This window comes from Neoarius graeffei, chromosome 22 (genome assembly GCF_027579695.1).
Source record: "Neoarius graeffei isolate fNeoGra1 chromosome 22, fNeoGra1.pri, whole genome shotgun sequence".
Taxonomy (NCBI): Eukaryota; Metazoa; Chordata; class Actinopteri; order Siluriformes; family Ariidae; genus Neoarius; species Neoarius graeffei.
In genome coordinates, this window is record NC_083590.1 from 60,176,680 (window position 1) to 60,199,977 (window position 23,298).

The 23,298-nt window shown below is 42.3% G+C and overlaps 1 protein-coding gene across 5 annotated transcripts in view; it reads right to left on the reverse strand.

The window, feature by feature from the left end:
* LOC132871001 (zinc finger protein OZF-like) overlaps window positions 1–23,298 on the reverse strand; it is a 98,734-nt gene that overhangs the window by 34,006 nt on the left and 41,430 nt on the right. Inside the window, exons 2-3 of one of the 5 annotated variants that reach the window (XM_060905130.1) lie at window positions 15,876–16,047; window positions 12,052–12,323 (exon numbers count right to left, since the gene is read on the reverse strand). In XM_060905130.1, the coding sequence (XP_060761113.1) occupies window positions 12,052–12,323; window positions 15,876–16,035 (432 nt within the window). In that variant the 5' untranslated portion in view covers window positions 16,036–16,047. Of the gene's footprint in view, window positions 1–12,051; window positions 12,324–15,875; window positions 16,048–23,298 lie in introns of those variants that run through there. The other 4 variants (XM_060905131.1, XM_060905135.1, XM_060905134.1 and 1 more) reach the window with 4 other exon arrangements.

Genomic DNA, 23,298 nt, shown 5'->3' on the forward strand with positions numbered 1-23,298 from the left:
GTTTCTGTATGTTGAGCTAAAGTGGCTTAGTTACTGAGAAGAGATGTTTTCCACATGCTGTAATCGCTTTTCTGTGACCTTGGTGGTAATGAGCAGAGTACTTGAGTTCGTCCTAACTATGCATCTTCTCATGATGTAACCCCCTCTCCTGACCTCAGTGGTGATAAGCAGGGAGCTTGAGTTCTCCCTGCTTGCATCTGCCTGCACGTACCAAAGCATGCCAGGTGCACTCATTAGCAAAACTTCATAGAAAATCTTGAGCCAATCACATGAAGACACAAGCAGTGAGCGAATGCCTTTAGAAGTATAATAGATACAGCCAAAAAAACAACACTTTAGTGATGCATACTCTCGGCATCACTGAAGTGGTGTCTTCTACTCTTCTTCTTCTTTTCTATCTTAGATTTCTTTTATATGCCTTACCATAATAAATGACTGAAAAAACAACTGCTAAGCGTTCTGAAGTGTTTATTAGAAATTTCTATTACAAGTGCAGTTATGGCTCTTGGGTAGAAGCTCTTTTTCGGTCTATAGACCCCTTACACTGACATCACATTTACGTTAGCAACGGTCACTACCTTACCCTATACCTGGGGGACAAGCAAACTTTGTTTACATACTGTTCACATACTGAAGCCAAGCAAAGATGTCAGACATCTGTTGCTGTTGTCTGAAGAAAACTACAGCTAAAAAAAGCTCAACTAACGGATTACTTGGATAATCTTAGTTATAAAGAAGTGAAGGATGCATGGAAATAATTAGAGTTTATTAGTGGCTATGATCTGTACAAAATTCCTCAAAACCAATGGAGTGACGGTGCAGATTTGTGGCCTAGTGTTAGCTACATGTTGGAATGTACTTTCCTTTTCCTGAAGAATCCGGACATGGAAGAACAGTTAAAAAAAAAAAAAACGCATACCCCACGACATAAACAAGAAAACCTTTGTGTAAAGAATTTTTACCGTCATCAGCTTTAGGGAACAGAATGCTGCAAAAGCCTGAGCATTTACTCTCAAAGGACTACTACTTGAACTGTGGGCTAGATGGTATTCCTGGCCCGCCATGTCTCAACAACCTCAAGGACATCAAGTTACAGAGCTATTTGCACTCATTTATACATTGATATTTATGATTGTTTGAACGTCTAGAGCAAGATAATGTTATTTTACAAATAATAATACTTCAGAGATTTTGGGTTTTTTTAATAATGTTGTATGATTTTATTTTAATTTTATCTAATAGTGGATGGTACAATAATTACAAATGCAAACAGAATCAGCACATTCCAGTTGTAGCTGCAGTCATATAGCTAACTATAATCACCCTTGTAATAATAATTTCAATAAACTGTTCATGTTCAGTTCCCTCTTCATTTATTCTCTATTCAAAAGGCACAACTGAGTCACACAGGTTGATAAGTATGCAACAGACACTAACAATTTGATCCAAAATAGTTTTTCCTGCCTTAGTCGATTTATTTCCATTTCACATGCCTGCAGTTGTTGTAAAGTTCAGTGTTTTTGTGTAGAACTCTCTCAAACTATAGGTTCATTACTACACTCTGGCTCCATGTTGACATTTTGCACAGGACCGAGATCCTCTGATAACAGAAGCAAAGCTGCAGCGCTCTTCGCTCTTAATCTTGTCTGTTCTTTCAGGATGCATCAGGAGCATGTCGCTCCTTGTTGGGTTTTTTAACCAATTATGTCAGTGTTGTTTGTTTGGTGCCCAATCTGGGTTTTCCATGTCAAATAAGGAAGCTGGTTCATCTGTAAGAAAATCATTTGATTTTGTCTGAACACTTTCATGAAAAAGCTGATTCGAATGTGAACAGAAATAAAAGGAGATTTAACAAACTCTTCCATACTCTGTTGTGCCTGTCTATTTTTTTTTTAAATACATTTTAAACAGAGTTGCAAATTTCTCTGGAGTTTTCAGGCTTAGCTCCTCTCGCTGTATTCTCTTTAACCACTCATTTCTTCATTGTTCTTGAAGCATTTGCTTCTCTTTGTTAACATTTTTCTTCATAGCAGGGAAATGGTAATATCTTTTATCTATTCCTCGATTTAAACAACTGGAACAACCAAAAACAGCACAAAAATGAACCATATTTAAGACCGGTTAAGCCTTGCTTACACAAAAGCTGGTGTCTTTTCACCTGGGGGTCAATTATCACGTGATGCGTGACGTCATGTGCAAGGGGTCTATTTGTCCATTTCTTAATTGACCTGAACTGCCTGCCCAAGGGCAGCAGTTCAAACAGAGAATTTCTGGGGTGGGACGGATCTTTTAATATACGGAGGGTTCTTTTGAGGCGGCAGGAACTGTAAAGCTCTTCCAGGCAGGGAAGAGGGCATCCGATGATCATCTGGGTGGTGGTGACAACCCTCTGGAGCACTTTCTTCTCTGCTCCTGTGCAGCTGGCAAACTACATACTGATGCAGTATGTAAGTATGCTCTCTATGGAGCAACAATAGAAGGACACAAGCAGTTTTTGAGTGAGGTCGTTCGTCCTGAGGATCATCAGGAAGTAAAGTCTCTGCTGTGCATTCTTTATCACTTGTGTGGCATTAGTGCTCCAGGTCAGATCCTCCTCTATGTGCACCCCCAGGAACCAGAAGTCCAGGATCCTCTCCACACATTGCCCACTGATGAGAATAGGCTGAAAGTCCGTTTTCTTTTTCCTGAAGTCTATGATCAACTCCTTGGTTTTGGTGGTTGAGGACCAGGTTTGTTGTCTCAGCACCACCCAGACAGCTGCTCCACCTTGTGCTGATAAGCAGACTCCTTCCTCCAGAGATGAGCTCCACTTTGGTAGTATCATCCGCAAATTGGATGATGCCATTACGGGAGTGAGCAGGGTGCAGTTGTAAGTGTAGAGGAACTTTTTTTTTTTTAGAAAATATGACCACATCACCTGTCTTATCCACACTACATTGGCTCCCAATCAAATTTTGGATTGATTATAAAATACTACTATTGACCTTGAAAGCACTGAATGGTCTCGCACCACAGTACCTGAGCGAACTTCTGTTCCTTTGTGACCTGCCATGCCTACTTAGATCAAAAGGTGCAGGCTATCTGCTGGTACCTCGTATAGTGAAGGCTACATCAGGGGGCAGAGCCTTTTCTTACAAAGCCCCACAGTTATGGAACAGCCTTCCAAGTCGTGTTCAGGAATCAGAAACAGTCTCAATGTTTAAGTCTAGGCTGAAAGCATATCTGTTTAGCCAAACCTTTTGTTAAGAGTGTTTGAGAGAGAAAGGAGTAGATCTGGAGGGTCCTCAGATGGAGCGTTTTGGTAAACTGGGATGTATGGATGCTGTCAGTTCCCCTGCTTGGGACTCTGGGGAAAAAACTCAGTGCAAAATGTATACTGTTCCTACTCATCAGGTGACATTGGGCATACCCAACAACCTGTGTTTTCTCTCTCTTTCTCTCCCCGCTCCCCCGCCCATCTGCCCCTCTGAATTATATGTCAATCCTGACCTCTTCTGCTCCTCAGACCTGCCTGATCCATCCTGATGCCCTACATCTGGTTGGAGTTTCATCACATCGCTCCTGTGGAGGTTGGCCCCATATGGACAGTTGAAAGTCACACTTGGAAGATGCTTGGGACATTTACAGTCATGCTTTTATGGCTGAGGACTACAGTTGACTTGCTAACTTTAGGACTGCAGTTGTCATGAACAGTTTTGCACTCAAGTTTCCATCAATGAAGAGTTAGAACATCAACAAAACTGACTTCATGTTAAAACTGTTATAATCACATTGTCTCTTATCACCCAAATGAGGATGGATTCCCTTTTGAGTCTGGTTCCTCTCGAGGTTTCTTTCTCATGTTGTCTGAGGGAGTTTTTCCTTGCCACCATCGCCACAGGTTTGCTCATTGGGGATAGATTAGGGATAAAATTAGCTCATGTTTTAAGTCATTCAAATTCAGTAAAGCTGCTTTGCGACAATGTCTATTGTTAAAAACAATATACAAATAAACTTGACTTGACTAGAGGGTGAAGAGTGGGGAGCCATTGCTGAGGCTGAGGAGATGTGGGGGCCTTCTCTCACCCTCTGTGAGCGATCAGACAGGAAGTTCTTTATCCAGAGGCAGATGGATTAGGACAGTCCCAGGTCTGTCAGTTTGGACACCAGTCTGTGAGGGAGAATGCTGAGCTAAAGTCCACAAAGAGCAGCCTAGCATAGCTCTCCTACTGCCCAAGGTGAGCGAGGGCAGTGTGGAGAATTGTGGCTATGGCGTCCTCTGTAGACCTGTTAGCTCTATAAGCATACTGGTGTCTGTCTAACATGGGTGGGGGACTTGCAATGATGCAAGTCTGAACCAGTTTCTTAAAGCGCTTCATGATGATGGGAGTAAGTGCCACTGGACAGTGGTCATTCAGGCTGCTAATTGTCTTTTTTTTTGGCAATGGAAGGTGGTAGAGGACTTCAGGCAGGGTGGGATGGTGGACTGGGATAGGGACTGGTTGACTTATGTGATCTCCTATGCTCTGTACATAACATGGTTCTAGATTAGGAATGTAAACGGTTAATCGACTATTGGTTAATTGTCGAAAAGAATTTAATCGATTAAATTAAATGTAGGTTAACTGAATCTAGGGCCATTTTCCACAGGAGTTTTTTTCAGTGAAATGTCATGGTGTCACCAGTTGAGGGTGCCATTGCTTAATCTAGGCCACACCGAACATACTTGAACGTAACGCGGGATTCTTGCAGGCGGCGAGAGACCTGGCACACAAACATGAGGCGGTCAAAACGGAGTGGAGTATGGGAGCATTTCAAACTAATTAATGATGACAAAGATGCTTAATGTAAACTCTGCGGTACTACGTTTAAGTTCAGCAGCTCTACAAGTTCGCCAAGATACCACCTTCAAAACCTGCATGCAGCCGTGTTGCAGGGAGGAAGTCCATCGCCTTCACAACCGACTATCGCCGTGGTGATGGGAAGGCGAGTATGCGACGACAGGAAAGCTGAGGGCATTACTCAGAGGATTTGTGGCATGATCGAAAAAGATATGATGCCAATTAGCACCACTGACGGGGAGGGATTTCGGGAGTTAACACACTTCATGGAGCCAGGTTATAATATCCCTTCTCGAGCGACCATAACTACCCGCCTGGAAGCACGCTACAAAAACAAGAAGGCTGAGCTAAAAACACAGCTAGCTGCGGCTAATGTGGCTTTGACGATGGATTGTTGGACAGCACTGACTACAGAAAGCTACATTACAGTGACTTGCCACTACATTGAAAACGATTGGCAGGTAAAGTCAGCAGTCCTTCTCACCGAGAGCTTTTCCAAGAGACATACAGCTGATAATTTAGCTGACAAACTGAACCAGGCTGTGGAGTCATAGGGACTCACCGGGCGTATAATAGCCTGTGTTCACGACAACGCTCGGAACATTGTCTCGGCAAACAACCCCACACGTCAGTTGGAAATCAGTTTTGTGCTTTGCACATACTTTAAATCTGGCCGTCAATGACGGATTCGCTGCTGCTGGTGTCAACCGAGTAATTGCAGCTGCTGGCAGGTTGTTGAAACACTTCCACCACAGCACTCCAGCAATGAAAAACAAAAACAAATGCAGCTACCAGCTCACTGGCTCATTCAGTCCTGCAAAACCAGGTGGAACTCTGTATGTGAAATGTTTGGCAGACTCGTAGAACAGCGATGGGCCATGTGTGCTGTACTATCAGACCGCTCAGTGACCAAGCTTACAGATGCGAGGACGCTGGAGTTGAGAGACGACTTCTGGCAGCTGATGGAAGACATGGCACTGGCACTGGAGGCTCTCAAATGTGCAACTACTGTAATGTCTGCAGATACTGAGGTATCCATATCCAACACGTACCCAATCACATTCAGTCTGATCAACACACACCTCAAGACGGCAGATGGAGATGGCAGCAGAGTGGCGGAATTCAAATCTAAAGTGCGCACTTCACTGGTTGAACGGATGAAGGTAAGCTATGGCCATTAATTAATTAAATTCTCAATCAACATCACATTTGAGCTCTATATTAACAGATTGTGGGGTGCATAACTTAATACTTATCACTGACACATTGTCACAGTATAAACTGCTTTTTTATGCAGTTGTTACAGTACCCTTGTCATGTCAAACCTTATTAAATAAAACTCTGATGCTAGCTTTCTCCTTTATTTAATTTTAACAGGTTGAGTCTGAAGACCTCACATCAACAACGCCAATGATAGCAATGATGCTGGACCCACGGCATAAGCACCTGGGATTTTCTGGTGCCAGCAAGCAGGATCTCAGCTCATTCCAAGCTGCTTGAACTGGCTATGGCAGAACATGTGAGCTGCACATCTAGAGATGATGAAGCCACCACTGGAGATGATGTGCAAGTCCAGGGAGCTGCACTTCAGAGGCACACTTCTGCTATGACTCTTCTACTGGGTGAAAACTATACCACCAGCTGCAACAATGACACAGAAAAAGAAGTGGGCATGTTTCTCAAGGATCCCTCACCACTTCTTGATTCCAGTCCCACAGAATGGTGGAAAGTCAATGAAGGGCAATTCCCGAGGCTGGCAAATGTAGCACGACGATATCTGTGCATACCGGGCACGTCTGTCTCATCTGAACATGTATTCTCAGCAGCTGGCCTCACTGTAAGCAGGCTGCACACACGACTTACTCCAGACCATGTTAATATGCTTATTTTCTGAACAAAAATACAGGGGTCTAGGTCAGGAGTCTATTGAAAACACATTGAAACAGGAATGTTTTTGTTTCAGGAGAGGTAGCCTATATCTTCATTTAATTGTTTAATAGAGGCCCTCTAATTTTACTGTCACCTTCCTCAGGGACGATTTAAGTTGTGTTCAGTACCACATGTTACTGCAAGTTTCCACGGCTAGTAATCTTACTGTTACCTTTCTCAGAACAAGGGGGATTTTAAGTGCTGCTGCTAATGTTTCAAGTTTTTCATATAAGTACTTTACCAGATAATTATATGTAGGCTTAATATTATGTAGGCTAAGCCCATATTGTATAGATTTAAAATTTATTTTATGTTGCTTAATGTTTCACATGCAACAGGTGAGCCAGTGCACAATTATTTATGTATTTCAATTTTCTGTGCAGAATTTATTTTGGTTAAATGTCATTATCTGTACCATATCCCAACTGGTACAATAAAACATTAATTGAGGAATATAACGTGCATTTTTTATTCAGTATATAAGCAATATTTTGCTTTACATTAAAGACACCGTGAGAAATGTATGTTCTCAGGAAAAAAGTCGTTTATCAGTTAATCGTTAATCGATCGATAAGGTCAATCAACTAACGATTAATGAATTAATCGATAATTTGCATCCCTATTCTAGATGTTTTATTTTACTACAAGATACATGCCTATCAGAAATACTGGACAGAGGTGGTTATTACTGCAGGAGTCTTGGTCAAGGTGGCTCATTGCTATTTAGCCCCTAATGCTCTCTAAGCTTAAACATTAACAGCCCTATGAGCCTTTGCACTCTGGCAAGGCTCCGTGGAACTGGCAACAACTAAAGCGACTGCCTTTTCTGGTCACTACAATAATAATCCTCCTCCCTGGACCCAAATTTATTTTCAAAATGGGATTAAAAGGCCATTTAGATTTAAAAAATGTAAAAGTTCAAAGTAAGTGACTACCTACAAACATTTTTAAGGAAAAGTACAGTCATTGTTCTATTTTAAAAAATATTATTTCATGAGCCTGCATAAAAATGCATGGGGTTGCTCAAAATTCCACAGCACACTTTACTTTGTCTCACAGCACACCGGGTATATACTGTACGTATTAGGGCTGTGCGATGTCCCCTTAATTGGCATCGACGATGTTTACAGTGCAAACATCGTGATGGACGATCATATCGTGGGCGGGGGGGGGGATTTTAATACCACATTATTAAATATATTATTAAAAGTATTAGATACTCATCCGAGGCTTTGGCACGTAAAGAAAAAAAGCGCTAGGTGATGTGGAATATTTGGCCTTGATAACGGATATGTGGTCCAGCTGCAACATGATGTCCTATGTGTCAGCTACCATACATTATGTGGACCGAGAGTGGGCAATGCAGTCCAAATGCCTGCAGACGAGTTTCATGCCAGAGACACATTCAGCGGACAATTTAGAAGACGCATTGCGCGAGACACTTGCCGAATGGAAAATAGAGGAGAAAAAGATCGCCTGCATAACAACGGGGCGAATATTGTCACAGCCATCAGGCAATTGAAATGGCCGTGGTTAAGTTGTTTTGGGCACAATTTGAACCTGGCCATAACCAACTCGCTTGCGCAACAGAGGGCCTACAGACCGAGCGTTTGGAGTTTGCCGAGCAGTCAACACTGCGTTTGCGCACAGCTGGCTTCGTAGAAATGAGCTGCGCAAAGCGCAGGTGGAAACGAACCTCCCCGAGCACTCACTGATCACGGTAAGATATTAATCTGCTCTAACAATGAAAGACTAGTATTCAAACTATGAGAAGAAACTACACTTAAGCTATTACTCATTGTTTATTTACACCATATCAATTGAAGATGCGGTTCGGCCTTTAGTGCGCACTTGAACGCGCTAATTTTTCCAATTTATTAGTGTTTGAATTATTGCGCCAGCTTTTAAAATCATGATTTAATTTTTTTTTTTTTTACTGTCGTCCCACATTTATCAGAATCACCTTCATTCTTCCATTTGGTTTGACATTATGGTTTAGAGTGGACCATTTTGTGTCTGAAAGTAGGCCTATTTACCAGATTAAAGTTATTTGACTTCTGCCGAAGTCTGCGTTTCACTGCCGTTTGATAAGGTGCAATATTTCCCGACTGAAGTGGTTAATAGTGGCTATTTGTTTGAACAACATGACAAATTTTACATTAAAAGTATAGTGTAGGCTAAAAAATGAAGTCAAAATTTATTAGTAGCATACTGTATTTGTGTAACCACGTTATGTTCACTAGCACGTCCCTGCACCATAGCCTACGTGAACAAGCGGTAATATTACTTTATAATGAATTATATAATTATGTATTTATATATAATTACATGTTAAATAATATATTTATATATTAAACAAAACTAACTAACTAAACTAACAAAAAACTAACTTTTTAGGTTAAATAGGCCCAGATGATACCGTATATGCATGTTTATGACAGGAGGGGGCGTGGTATCACGATGGTGGCTCTCCATCGTGATGGATGACCACCATCGTCGATGGACGATGGCATCGTCTATCGGCACAGCCCTAGTACGTATCTAATCAACCCTCACTGAACTGATGTTCAAATTATATTTTGTCTGAATTTGTGAATTCACGGAAATTAAACAATGTCACACCAACTGCAGACCCCAGCATCAAACCAACTCGGATAGTGGCAAATTTTGCAGCATCGAAAACCATTGGCTCGTTGGTGTGGTAACAAGTTTTATATTCACTTTAGCATTAATTATAGTTAACAGTATCTGTTCAATGACCTGGCGACTTGTCCAGGGTGTACCCTGCCTTTCGCCCGTAGTCAGCTGGGATAGGCTCCAGCTTGCCTGCGACCCTGTAGAACAGGATAAAGCGGCTAGAGATAATGAGATGAGATGAGTATCTGTTCAAATCCTGTAGTGTCATGCTTCTCTGTTTATCCTCGACATTTTAGAAAAGAAACAAACCAAGTATAAATGAATACGTTCCTTGTGTGTGTGTGTGTGTGTGTGTGTGTGTGTGTGTGTGTGTGTGTGTGTGAGAGGGAGAGAGAGAGAGAGAGAGAGAAGCAGCTACCGTGTTGTGCATGCAGCAGAGTCAAGAAAAACTTGGTACAGTTTTTCTCAACTGCATTTGGGAAAACAGATTATAATGGAATGTTGATTACCAATATTTTGTGTAATACAGGAAGCTGATCATGTTTAGAAGTCGTTATGGGAGGACCCATGTTGGTGACTACTTGGGCTTGTGATTTTATGGGACATTCATTAATAATTATATTATACAATAAAGAAATATTTGCTTGAGCATTACTTTATTTACTTGAGCACTGAGGTGTAACTAGTATTTTTATTAACAGGTAAGCTCCACCACACTGGCTAAAAGAACCAATGTCGGATCGCATTGTGATCAAACTTGCGATTTACACCACTACTCCACATACAGTGCCTTGAAAAAGTATTCATACCCCTTGAACTTTCACATTTTTCCACCTTACAACCACAAACTTAAAATTTTTTACTGAGATTTTATGTGATAGACACAGACTCTGTGTTGGTCTATGTGTCAGCCCTGTGATGACCTGGCGACTTGTCCAGGGTGTACCCCGCCTTTCGCCTGTAGTCAGCTGGGATAGGCTCCAGCTTGCCTACGACCCTGTAGAACAGGATAAAGTGGCTAGAGATAATGAGATGAGACCAACACAGAGTAGCACATAATTGTGAAGTGAAACGAAAATGATAAATGGTCTTCAAAATTTTAAACAAATAAAAATCTGAAAAATGTGGTGTGCATTAGTATTCAGCCCCCTGGACTCCGATACCTCTAAATACAATCTAGTGCAATCAACTGCCTTCAGAAGTCATCTAATTAGTTAATAGAGTCCTACTGTGTGTAATTTACTCTCAGCATAAATACACTTGTTCTGTGAAGGCCTCAGTGGTTTGTTAGAGAACACTGAAAAACAAACAGCATCATGAAGACCAAAGAACTCACCAGACAGGTCAGGGATAAAGTTCTGGAGAAGTTTAAAGCAGGGTTAGGTTATAAAAAAAATATCCCAAGCTCTGAACATCTCAAGAAGCACTGTTCAATCCATCATTCAAAAATGGAAAAAGTATGGCACAACCGCAAACCTACCAAGACATGGCCGTCCACCTAAACTGACAGAGCGAGCAAGGAGAGCACTGGTCAGAGAAGCAGCCAAGAGGCCCATGATCACTCTGGAGGAGCTGCAGAAATCCACAGCTCAGGTGGGAGAATCTGTGCACAGGACAACTATAAGTCGTACACTCCACAAATCTGGCCTTTTTGGAAGAGTAGCAAGAAGAAAGACATTTTTGAAAGACAGGCATAAGAAGTCCCATTTGCAGTTTGCCAGAAACCATGTAGGGGGCACAGCAAACATGTGGAAGAAGGTGCTTTGGTCAGATGAGACCAAAGTTGAACTTTTTGGCCTAAATGCAAAGCGCTATGTGTGGTGGAAAACTAACACTGCTCATCACCCTGCACACACCATCCCCACTGTGAAACATGGTGGTGGCAGCATCATGCTATGGGGATGCTTTTCTTCAGCAGGGACAGGGAAGCTGGTTAGAGTTGATGGGAAGATGGATGGAGCTAAATACAGGGCAATCCTGGAAGAAAACCTGTTGGAGGCTGCAAAAGACTTGAGACTGGGAAAGAGATTCACCTTCCAGCAAGACAATGACCCTAAACATACAGCCAGAGCTACAATGGAATGGTTTAGATCAAAGAATATTCATGTGTTCGAATGGCCCAGTCAAAGTCCAGACCTAAATCCCATTGAGCATCTGTGGCAAGACTTGAAAATTGCTGTTCACAGACGCTCTCCATCCAATCTGGCTGAGCTTGAGCTATTTTGCAAAGAAGAATGGGCAAAAATTTCAGTGTCTAGATGTGCAAAGCTGGTAGAGACATACCACAAAAGACTTGCAGCTGTAATTGCAGCAAAAGGTGGCTCTACAAAGTATTGATGCGGGGGGGCTGAATACTAATGCACATCACATTTTTCAGATTTTTATTTGTTTAAAATTTTGAAGACCATTTATAATTTTCATTTCACTTCACAATTATGTGCTACTCTGTGTTGGTCTATCACATAAAATCTCAAGAAAAAAATTTTAAGTTCGTGGTTGTAAGGTGGAAAAATGTGAAAAAGTTCAAGGGGTATGAATACTTTTTCAAGGCACTGTATCATCTGCAAGAAGAAACTGATATTAATTGGAGCTACCTTCATCTAGTCATCATATTTTGTTACATAAAAAGATACAATCTTTATAATAAAATTTATGACAAACTCACAACCGAGGAGTCTCCACTGTTCCTGGCTTCTTCTCTGTTCACCAGCTCTCCCTGGCAGGGTCCGAAGTGTGCACCTACTGGAACAGTCTCCCCCTTATTAAACACTCCCAGGCCTGCATCAGGAATACTGGACTTCTGGATTTCTAGCCCAGGAGGAAGAGTTTGTCTGGCTCGGTCAGGGACTCCCATGGGAACAGGAGTATCTGGGATGAAGAGGGGTGGTCCATGAACCTCACATTTGTTGAGGAAGAAGGATTTGCAAACTTCACAGTCTGGGAGTAGAGAAAACACAACAGGAAGAAATGAGGCCCAAATGTGTGTGCAATCTGTGTGTCTATCTAAGACCATATACAGCACATTAGTACTGTATAAAGATTATCCTAAGAAAGTTTGCCAGTAAGGTTCACTGAGCATCTGGTTGAGACTAGAGGTGTCCATCAGGACTGAGATCAAACAGGACACAACAAGGTACCAGTATTGGCACAAAATATGGAAACACCTACCAAAATGACAAAACACCACACAATTTGACCTTTTGTTCTCAAGTTCTCTTAATAAACTAAACATTTTCATCATAAACAAATGTTACAAGAAACCAGAGTAAATCATTCTAAAATATTATCAATATTTGGTATGGAACCCCTTGACACTGAAGTGCACTGACACGATCAGGCATGCTATCAAAGTTTATGAATAAAATCAAGTGGAATTGATCTCCATATGTCTTGCAACACTTCCCAGAGCTGTGGCAGGTTTGAAGGAGCCCTTTTCACCTTCTCTCGCTCCATGTAGTTCCAGACTTGCTCAATTATATTCGTCAGGACTTTGGGCTGGCCAATCAAGAATTGTCAAGCTGCCATCTTGCTCTTTGTTTTGTAAATACTGCTTAACCACCCTGGCTGTGTTTTTTGGGTCATTATCTTGCTGGAAGATAAAGTTGTTGCCAATGAGAGCTCTTCCAGAAGGCACAGCATGATGGATAAGAATTTGTCTGTACTTGTCAGCAGTGAGGGTCCCATCTATTTTGTAGAGATGACCAACTCCATTGTAGGTGATGGTTCCCCATACTTGCAGGACCCCTCCGCCATGTTTTACTGTGGGAGAAATACAGTTTGCCTTGTATCTTTCTCCCTTTCTGCACCGGACTTACTGTTGGATAGCGTTGCCAAATAATTCAAATTTCTTCTCATCTGAGAACAAGACCCTTTTCCACTGCTCAGAAGTCCAACTCCTGTGAATTTTTGCCCAGTTAAGGCTCTTCTGCTTATTTCCACCTCTCAACAAAAGTTTTGCGCACTGACACATGACCTTTGAGGCCTTCTGCTGAAAGTGTCTTCCTAACCCTACTTTTTCCATTTTTGAATGATGGATTGAACAGTGCTTCTTGAAATGTTCAGAGCTTGGGATATTTTTTTTATAACCTAACCCTGCTTTAAACTTCTCCAGAACTTTATCCCTGACCTGTCTGGTGAGTTCTTTGGTCTTCATGATGCTGTTTGTTCTTCAGTGTTCTCTAACAAATCACTGAGGCCTTCACAGAACAAGTGTATTTATGCTAAGAGTAAATTACACACAGTAGGACTCTATTAACTAATTAGACGACTTCTGAAGGCAATTGATTGCACTGGATTGTATTGAGAGGTATCAGAGTCCAGGGGGCTGAATACTAATGCACACCACATTTTTCAGATTTTTATTTGTTTAAAATTTTGAAGACCATTTATCATTTTCGTTTTACTTCACAATTATGTGCTACTCTGTGTTGGTCCATCACATAAAATCTCAATAAAAAACTTTTAAGTTCATGGTTGTAAGGTGGAAAAATGTGAAAGTTAAAGGGGTATGAATACTTTTTCAAGGCACTGTATCATCTGCAAGAAGAAATAATTAGCATATCATGGTAGGATTGCCCAACAAGGAGTGATTAAGGTGGTTTTTGGGGCTAAACTAGACAAAAAGAGATACTATTTCCAGTATTTTTATCATGATGTTTATCACACAACGATGGCCAAAACTACTAGTGTTTTCATGGTTAAAGTATAAAATTGTGGTTAAAGGTGTCTCTGTATCTTCATAATGTATTTCAGTTGCCTTCAGTGCAGATTCTGATGTCATTTGCACTGATTAAGTATGCAAAATCAATCTTTTCTTAGGCATTTCCATATTTTGTGCCAGTACTGGACACGAGTATGAATTTTTTTACTTCCTTGTGGTAGTAAACAAGTGGTCAGATACGAAGCTTGCAGGGCAAAATAAAACAAATGTTCATTAACATGACTGTGGCACTGCATGACATATTTACAGTATTCTTAGGACTTGCCTGGTCAGGGTTGTTTTAAATTCAGCTACTTGTTTGCTTGTCTTCTGGGAAACAGAATTTCCCAAATTTGTTATGAAATCACATGCAGGTACAAACAAAATTAACTGTCCACACAGTCAGTAAGAAAGCAAGTAAATAAATAAATAGTCCAACGCACATCTCTATTTGAGCTTGCTGACAATTATGGCATTTCTAAATCTAGACATTTTTCCCCCCAATGCCATACATCTAGAATTCATATTTAATTAAAAAAAAAAAAAAAAAAAAAAAACACCACACACACCGAATAGCATAACCATTTGCTGAAGAAGAAACCAGTGGACCCAGAGGAAACCTACAGTGACGGGGGGGACTTGCAAAACTTCGCACAGACAGCAATCCAAGCTTAGAAGTGAATCCAGGACCCTCAAGCTGCGCCACTGTAATGCCCCAAAATCCGTATATTTGGACTCCTGTCTTTCGCACCCACTGTCTCTTATTGAACATCCCATTCCAGAGGCATAATGAGGGGCATTCTCTCTGTCCCCTATTAAATCACGGCTGGTTGGGATCTTCTGCGAGCTTATGCATGTGGGGCAGAGAACACATCGCACTGTCCTCCAGGTGTGTTTTGCTATCATGCAACACAGCATGAGCTGCAATTGAAAAAGAGGAGTTTGATGGCTTTACATGTCTTGGAGGAAGCACGTGTTAGCCTTCACTCACATGGTTAGAGAGACCTGGCTAGTGGGTGGATACTAGCAGGTGACCACACTGGACAGAAAATGGGTGGAAGAAAGAGGGGAAAAAAAAAACCCCTCCAAACTATAATATTCTAATGTGGTCAAGACGTTAGGACACATTTATTTAACATTTATGGAAGGAGACCCAGGTATCAGTCAGTAAGTTTCCCAAGATGTAAGTCTCTTCAGGACAGAGGACTTTGTGCTTTCTGGTCTCTCAGTCACAAGACATCCCACATTTTTTTTAGTCTCAGAATAAAACACAGGAGAGAATGACAGACATTCTGCAACATTAAATGTAAGCAGAAACAAATAAAACATTCAGTGTGTCATTCATTAATAAATTAAAAATTGCAATAACAAGCAAATCACTATGGTTTGAGGGGACTCGTACACTTTGGGCCATGCTGTTATATGAAAATAAATCACGCGGCATAAATTTTTATACACACCCATCATGTGATATTCCATACTTATTTTGTTCAGGTTAACATCATGGGTTTATAACGACTAAAGTATTTTTAAATAAATAAATAAATAAATAAATAAATAATGTTTCTCTCACTCCTTCCTACCATGTTACACACACTATAAAAAAGTTCATACTTTCATCAATAAAAACATCTAAATTTCAAATGTCACAATTTGTTGATTAAAATTATAAAAGAGAGACTGAGGCTACATCCCAAATGTACTGTATTGCACTTTTAGTGCACCAGATAGTGTGCAGGGCAGAATAAACAGTGAGTGTTACTTAACACCAGAGTGGCCTGTTGTCTTACAGAGATAGTCTTTATTGTCAGGATCATCCGCTTTAACGGAGAGACCTTCAGGTGGGTTGTCGAGATCGTCTCCATAGTTGTAGATTTTCAGCTCCAGCGTCTCCTCTTTCTTCACACAGGCTTCTGAGGTCTCTCTATCCATGGATGTCTCAGTTTTCATGTCCTCACGCAGCTAAAGATCAAACAACAAATCTGTTAGGGCAGGACTGTATCCATCCTACTCGGGAAGGTGCTGCTCTCATTTCTCGCAGCATAGCTCATAGTCTCAGAACAGGCCTAGTTAATCCATGACAATCCAGAGCCAAGGCCAGGGAGCAGACGAACAGGCTAAACTGTCTGTCTGCTACGGGCACAGAGTCATCACACAGGTTCCATTACATTGAGACTGAGCCGGTTCCCCGAGCTATACAAAAAAGTAGAAATATTCAGAGTTTGTTCTAATAATCTAATTAATATAAAATTACATCATACTGACTGTACAGCTGCTGCCAGCACCTTTGACCTAAAAGGTAAGACTCTTAAATATTTTCTTTCTTATGTCTGAAGCACGAACTGTTAAAGAACTTCTTACTGATCAGCAGTTTAATGTACTGTGTTTAACAGAAACAGATAAAATCAAAGGAGTTTGTAGCATTAAATGAAACTAGTCCTCCTGGTTACAGTTATACACACCAGCCTCGTCTAACTGGCAGAGGAGGAGGCGTCGTGATTCTTTATAATGATTATCTTGGCATGACACAAAAACCTGGACAGTTAGTATGAAGAACTTCAAACGTATTTGTGGCAGTGGGGGCATGGCTTAGTGTCAGTTTGTGAATGCAGGGCAGGGCCAGGGAAGGTGAGTGGCAAAGTTTAATGCACATGTTGTCAATTAATGTTGTGTGTGTTTGTTGCAGTGACGTGGAGAACAGAAAAAGAGGGAGAGAGCAGAGAGAAGAGATCTCCCCAGAATAAAACGCAACTGTGTGTACGCACATGTCTGTGTACCTAAAAAGACGTTAAAGCTGAAAAACAAACACAAAAATAAAAGGTGTGTGTGAACGTCATCTCTCGCCTGCCATGCTTCTGTACTCCACCCACATGAAGGACATATTAGAGTGGTGCCAAAGGGAACCACCACATGAAGCCTTCCCCATTTAAGGATCTTATCCATGCCCTCGCTACTACCCAGCAGAACCAGAATCAAGCGCTGACTGCCCTCCGGAAGGAACAAGAGCAATGCTTTGAAGCCTTGATACTGGCCAAGCAGGAAGATCGCCAGGTGTTCTGGCATCTGCTTGTGTCGTCGGGGACCTCGACCGCAGCGGACCCTCCCCACATCACCCTCACAAAGATGGGCCCGTACAATGATACAGAAGGCTTTAATCGCTCTCTTCAAGCCAGCAACCGAAGTGTGGAGGTGGCCAGTCGAGCAGCGCACAGCGCACAGCCCACCACGCAGCAGCTTGCCACCGACAGCCAGCTCATATAGACCGACCTGAAGACAGCCATCCTGCAATGTGTCGGCCACTCTCCAGAGCAACATCACCAGTGCTTCTGGACACTGATGTTGGAGGTCAGCTGGCCGTTTGCATTCGGCCAACAGCGGCTGAGGGTGCACGAGCATGAAACCAACAGGATCATTGATCTGGTGACACTAGAACAGTTTAACGCTCAACTTCCAGAAGGAACGGCAGAGTGGGTCCAGCGTCATCGCTCAGGGTCACTGGAGCAAGCCATCAAGTTGGTGGAGGGCCATCTGACGGCCGTTCCGACAGCAGGCGGACAGGTCGCCTCTTCTCTCTCTCCCCCCTTCTCTTCCCGTCCCCACCCCATTCCCCCACCACAGAGATAGGAGCCAGCTCCCCACAGCCGGCCCGCCGCACCAGTGGTTCCTCCCGTATTCTCCTTCGGTGTCTGTGATTGAGGAATCACACAGTGACTGAGGAATCACACAGTGACTGGAGCAGCCCAGCAGTCCTGGTACCCAAGACTGATAGATCGTTCCAGTTCTTTGTAGACTATAGAAAAGTCAATGTGGTGTCTAAATTCGACACATTCCCAATGCCTCGCATTGATTAGCTGCTTGATCGGTTAGGTGCTGCTCACTTTTATTCAACACTGGATTTAACAAAGGGATATTGGCAGATCCCCTTGACTCCTCTATCCCAAAAGAAAACAGCCTTTTCCATACCGTTTGGATTACCCCAGTTTGTCACGCTTCTTTCTGGGTTATTTGGGGCTCCCGCCACATTCCAGCAGCTCATAGACAAGATCCTCCATCCCCATGCTGCCTATGTGGCAATGTACCTCGACAACATTATCGTGCACAGTAATGATTGGCCTCGGTACCTTGAACACCTTAGGGCTGTCCTAGAGTCACTGAGGCATGTGGGTCTCACAGCTAAACCGAAAAAATGTGCAATTGGGCAGGTGGAAGTACTGCTGGAATCTTAATTTCCCTGAGGGAACCCGCCCAAAGGGATCAATAAAGTTTTATCTAATCTAATCCAAGTACGGTATCTGGGGTTCTACTTGGGTCATGGGCAGGTGTGTCCCCAAATTGACAAGACTGCCGCGATTGCGGCTTGCCCGAGGCCCAAGACCAAAAACTGGCTGTACATCAGCTGCAAGCTCTCGATGCATGAAAGTATGTACAGCACCATTAAAAAGGAGTGCCTGGCCATCAAGTGGGCGGTCCTCACCTTCCAATACTACCTGCTGGAGTGCCCTTTCACTCTCTGTTTGTACCACGTGCCCCTCCAGTGGCTCCACTGCATGACAGATGCCAATGCGCGGATCACCCATTGGTATCTCACCCTCCAGACGTTTATATTCGAGGTGGTCCACAGGCTGGGGCACAGACAGTGGTGGCAGACTTCCTGTTCCATTGCAGGGGGAGTCCACTGCAGGATGGATGGTTCCCTGGCCCGAGTTGATCGGTGGGGGTATGTGGCAGTGGGGACATGGCCTAGCGGCATTTTGAGAATGGAGGGCGGGGCCAGGGAAGGTGAGTGGCAGTCAGTCAATGCACCTGTTGTTGATTAATGTTGTGTGTGTATGTTTGTTGCAGTGAAGGTGAAGGAGAGAATAGGAAGGAGAGAGCAGAGAGAAGGGATCTCCCCAGACCAGAACACAACTATGTGTTGATGTGCATGTACATGTGTGTGTGTGTGTGTGTGTGTGTGTGTGTCTAAACCAGCCTCTCTCAACCAGGGTGCCGCGACACCCTGGGGTGCCATCTGGCTTCGTTAGGGGTGCCATCAAAAATTATATATTCTAACACTGAAATGAATAAAATGAATTAAAATTCCAAAAAACAATAGTTACACTAATGCAGATCACCACCGCCTCATGCATCATCAATACTTGTCTCACGGCCCCCTTTCCCATGTCACATCATCACTGCTGGGGTTAGCGTATGGTCAGCGTGACTGTGTATATTTTATATGGTGGTGCCTTGAGAATTTGCATACTTCTGAAGGGTGCCGTGACTGAAAAAAGGTTGAGAAACGCTGGTCTAAACAGATGTTAAAGCTGAAAAGCAGCACAGAAATAAAATAAAGTTTATTAACAATAGACATTGTCGCAAAGCAGCTTTACTGAATTTGAATGACTTAAAACCAGGGCTCTACATTAACTTTTGAAACCACTTGTCCTGTCGGGCAAGTTGAAAGGAAATTTACTTGTCCGGATGTGAAGTTGACTTGTCCGAAGAAATATGAGAAAAAAAACAAACAAACACAAATAAACTATTTGTAACCCAATAATCTTTATTGCATCTAAAATAGAAAGGTTATATGAATAAATGATTGCCAAAACTTATCGTAAAAAAGTGTTTGATACCCAATAAAGAAATCATTTCACCAGAATTGGGGGCGGCACGGTGGTGTAGTGGTTAGCACTGTCGCCTCACAGCAATAAGGTCCGGGTTCGAGCCCCCTGGCCGGCGAGGGCCTTTCTGTGTGGAGTTTGCATGTTCTCCCCATGTCCGCGTGGGTTTCCTCCGGGTGCTCCGGTTTCCCCCACAGTCCAAAGACATGCAGGTTAGGTTAACTGGTGACTCTAAATTGACCGTAGGTGTGAATGTGAGTGTGAATGGTTGTCTATGTGTCAGCCCTGTGATGACAGGGCTCGACATTAGCACTTGCCTGATGGCCCGGCGGTGTTTTTTACGTCTTTCGGGCCAGTTCGGGCCACTAAATTTGGCCAAACAGTGGCCCGGGCGGGCCAGTATGTTTTCGATACAAATTAACAAATTTTATTACTCATATTTTACCCAGAATTGTGAAGAAACTGTTCGTAAAATGCACCTTTTCGATACGAGATCCAACATCTTTGTTTTCGTCCCGCTCCGCGTCAGGAGTGTGTCGTCTTCGTGCATTTTCGGAGATGTTCGGCGCTGTTCGGAAGCGTCATTTTGGCGGGAAAATGGCATCTTGTAGACGAAGACGGTTGCGGCAAGGAGACCATCAGAACGGTGAAATTCAAATACAGGGATGAGAATGGGACATTTTAAAAAAACCTCTGAAATGTCTGCCAAGGGCAGACATAACGCACGCAAAGCGTGCATGGGGGGGGGGGGTTTCAAAAGGGGGTGCGCCTTTATATATATAAATAAATGTTTTCAAATTCAATGATGGTTTAAAACATTTATAAACTAAGATAAATATATATCGTGAGCGACCGTAACGATATATTAGATTCCTCCTGACTCTATCTTTGGCAATTTAAGTAAAACGTACCTTTGTGCTTTTTTGTTTTGATGTGCTCCTGGATGTTTCTAGCTTCTCTGTTTCCATAATTGACCATATCTGAGCACAGAATACACAGAACATTTCCCGGCATGTTCACTTTTCGGATATGTTCCGTCAGGCACGTCATCACAGTTTGTGTCCCTATCTACACGGTAACGCTACTATCGAGCCATGCCCATCGGAAACAGTTCTTTATCCCGTTTGATTTATCGATTTCCCTGGCAGAACCCCGGTGGGGGCCCAGGGGGCGGGAGCTAATGATTTTTGGCTATTTTTTTTAACCCCAAAACCATTAATTTTATCAGCAAAAAGTTGCAATTTATTTGGAAATAAATTCTCCTTCTTGGTGGACTACCAGGTGAAAATGATTAATATGGGACAAGAGACTTGTTTTTAATCAATTCACATTTGATGATTTCAAAAAAATCAATGCACCTTTTAATATAAACGAGCTCTACAGTATTATATTTCTGCATTTTTGCTATTCATGTCTTTGAATACTCTAATCCTTTACAATGAAGTGCAAACCAGAAAAAAGTTCTATCATATAATTCTCTTAAGCTTTCTTCTGATGTGATCATGGTAGCAGGAGGTCTTGCATATTAAGCAGACAACATTCAACATCACTTATCACTTCCCTTTCAACTGTTGTGTGTACTAACTCGGTTTTATCTGGACAGGATGTTGTGTAATGTAATACAGATACCATACGGTCAATCTGAAGATCAAGATGGTGATTTTGAGTTAAAGAACAGGCATGTACAATGGGCATTACATATTGGAAATTTTTTTTAAATCAAAAACTAAAGTTCATCTCGGCCTAAAAAATTTGGGCAGACGCTCCCGCACGGCACATGCCAGCAATTCCCCCCCCGTCCCCCTATGAAATGAGCAATAAGTAGGAGAGTTATACACGGTATCATACCTAAAATTTTATCAGAAATATAGATACGATACTATGATTCTCCCCAACATGCTACATTAGATAAGCTAACCCCATTTATAAAAGATACACACTTATATATATGACTTGTATTTGATAAATATGTGATATATATGATGTATATTCATACATTGTTACTTTACGGAAATCTTCAGTAAGTTTGGTCTTTTCATGACAGCCTGTTGTAGCTCTAAATATAATGCACATGAAATGACACTCCTCACCTCAACATGTCCTTTACAATCATTTAAGCCACCATGGGCAATGCTGAAATCACTGCTGCAAACAGTACATCGCGCGAAACTGTAATTATTGTTGACCCTTATTAGACAGGGAGATTCTTTTGTGTAATCTGAGCTGAAGTGGGTTTTGTATTGGTTTTTTGGGGCGCGCGCTCTCTCTGCTATGACGGTCCTGTAGGCTGCACTGACTCAACTGAAAACGTCGGTCCTCAAGAAAAGGGATAAAAGCCCACCCACACTGAAAGCTGATTGGGTTACTCAGCAAAATAAGCCAATCAGGATGCTCTTTGTCTAGCATGTGCTACATGAACAGGCACACACACAGTCTCTCTCTCGCGCGCTCCGTCATATGCGCACATTCTAAGATGTGCGAGGTAGACAATGTTGCGCGTGCATGCTCTTGCTCGCTTGCTCTAGATTCCGGGAGATATTCTCCAATTTGCGGGCATCAGGGAGCCACTATCAATATGCGGGAGACTCCCGGAACTTCCGGGAGACTCGGGATGTCTGCATTATAAGGTGACCACAGATCGTTAACCACACACACACACACTGAACCCCCCTGAAATTTTCTCAACGGATTTACACGTTTCACAAAAATGACATTTTCAGCGGGAAAAACTCGGAATTCCGCGGATCCGCAGAAAATTCTCACCCCTGCAAATAGAAATATGTTCAAACTCCACGCTCCCCAACCTGGCCAAAGGCCAGGTAAAGTTTAAATACGATCGCGCATAAATTAACTATCGGGTGTTAACGAACGGCTTCATTTTGAACTCTGCAGCCAATCAGAGCGCACAACGTCACGCTCGGTTTACAACTCGCCAAATCATAAAACAGCATTTCAACCAGGGCTTTGAACCGGTTCAAGGAACGAAAATGAAAACCGGGAACTTTTTCTATATCACATGGAACAAAAACGAAACCAGAAACTTTATTATTTATGTTCCGGAACAGAAACGCTTATTAAAAATAATGGTAACCGGTTAATACCGGTTTTTATTTCGTTCCTCAAAGTTTCCGTAGCCTACAAATAAAAAAAGTCATTCTTCTCCTGTGCAAGTTTCTATGACCCACTGGGATTCACTTCCTGTGTGACGTTCGCTGACTGAATGGAGAGAGCGGGAGGGTGGACTACTATCACGTCTCCACATCTTAAATAAGAGGTAAATATTGCAGTCTATCGTTATTCAAAAACGTCAATTTCAAACACGATATCAATATATTTGTCCACGTTAATGAGAGGCTCGCGAACATTAAATGACGTTAACCTCTGTTAGCCTATCAATGCATAGGGCCTGACTAGCCTTTGGTAACACACTAAACGAATTATCTTTCATTTTTGGCACTTTTTCTGTTTGTGTAGATGGGAAGACATACTGAGAATCCAAATCGCCAACATTTGAAATAATAATTGTTTTGAATTATTTCTTGTCTTATTTAATGAAGGTTGTAATAGAATTAGCCTACATTTGGCTTAAGCTGGATGAGACAGAGACATA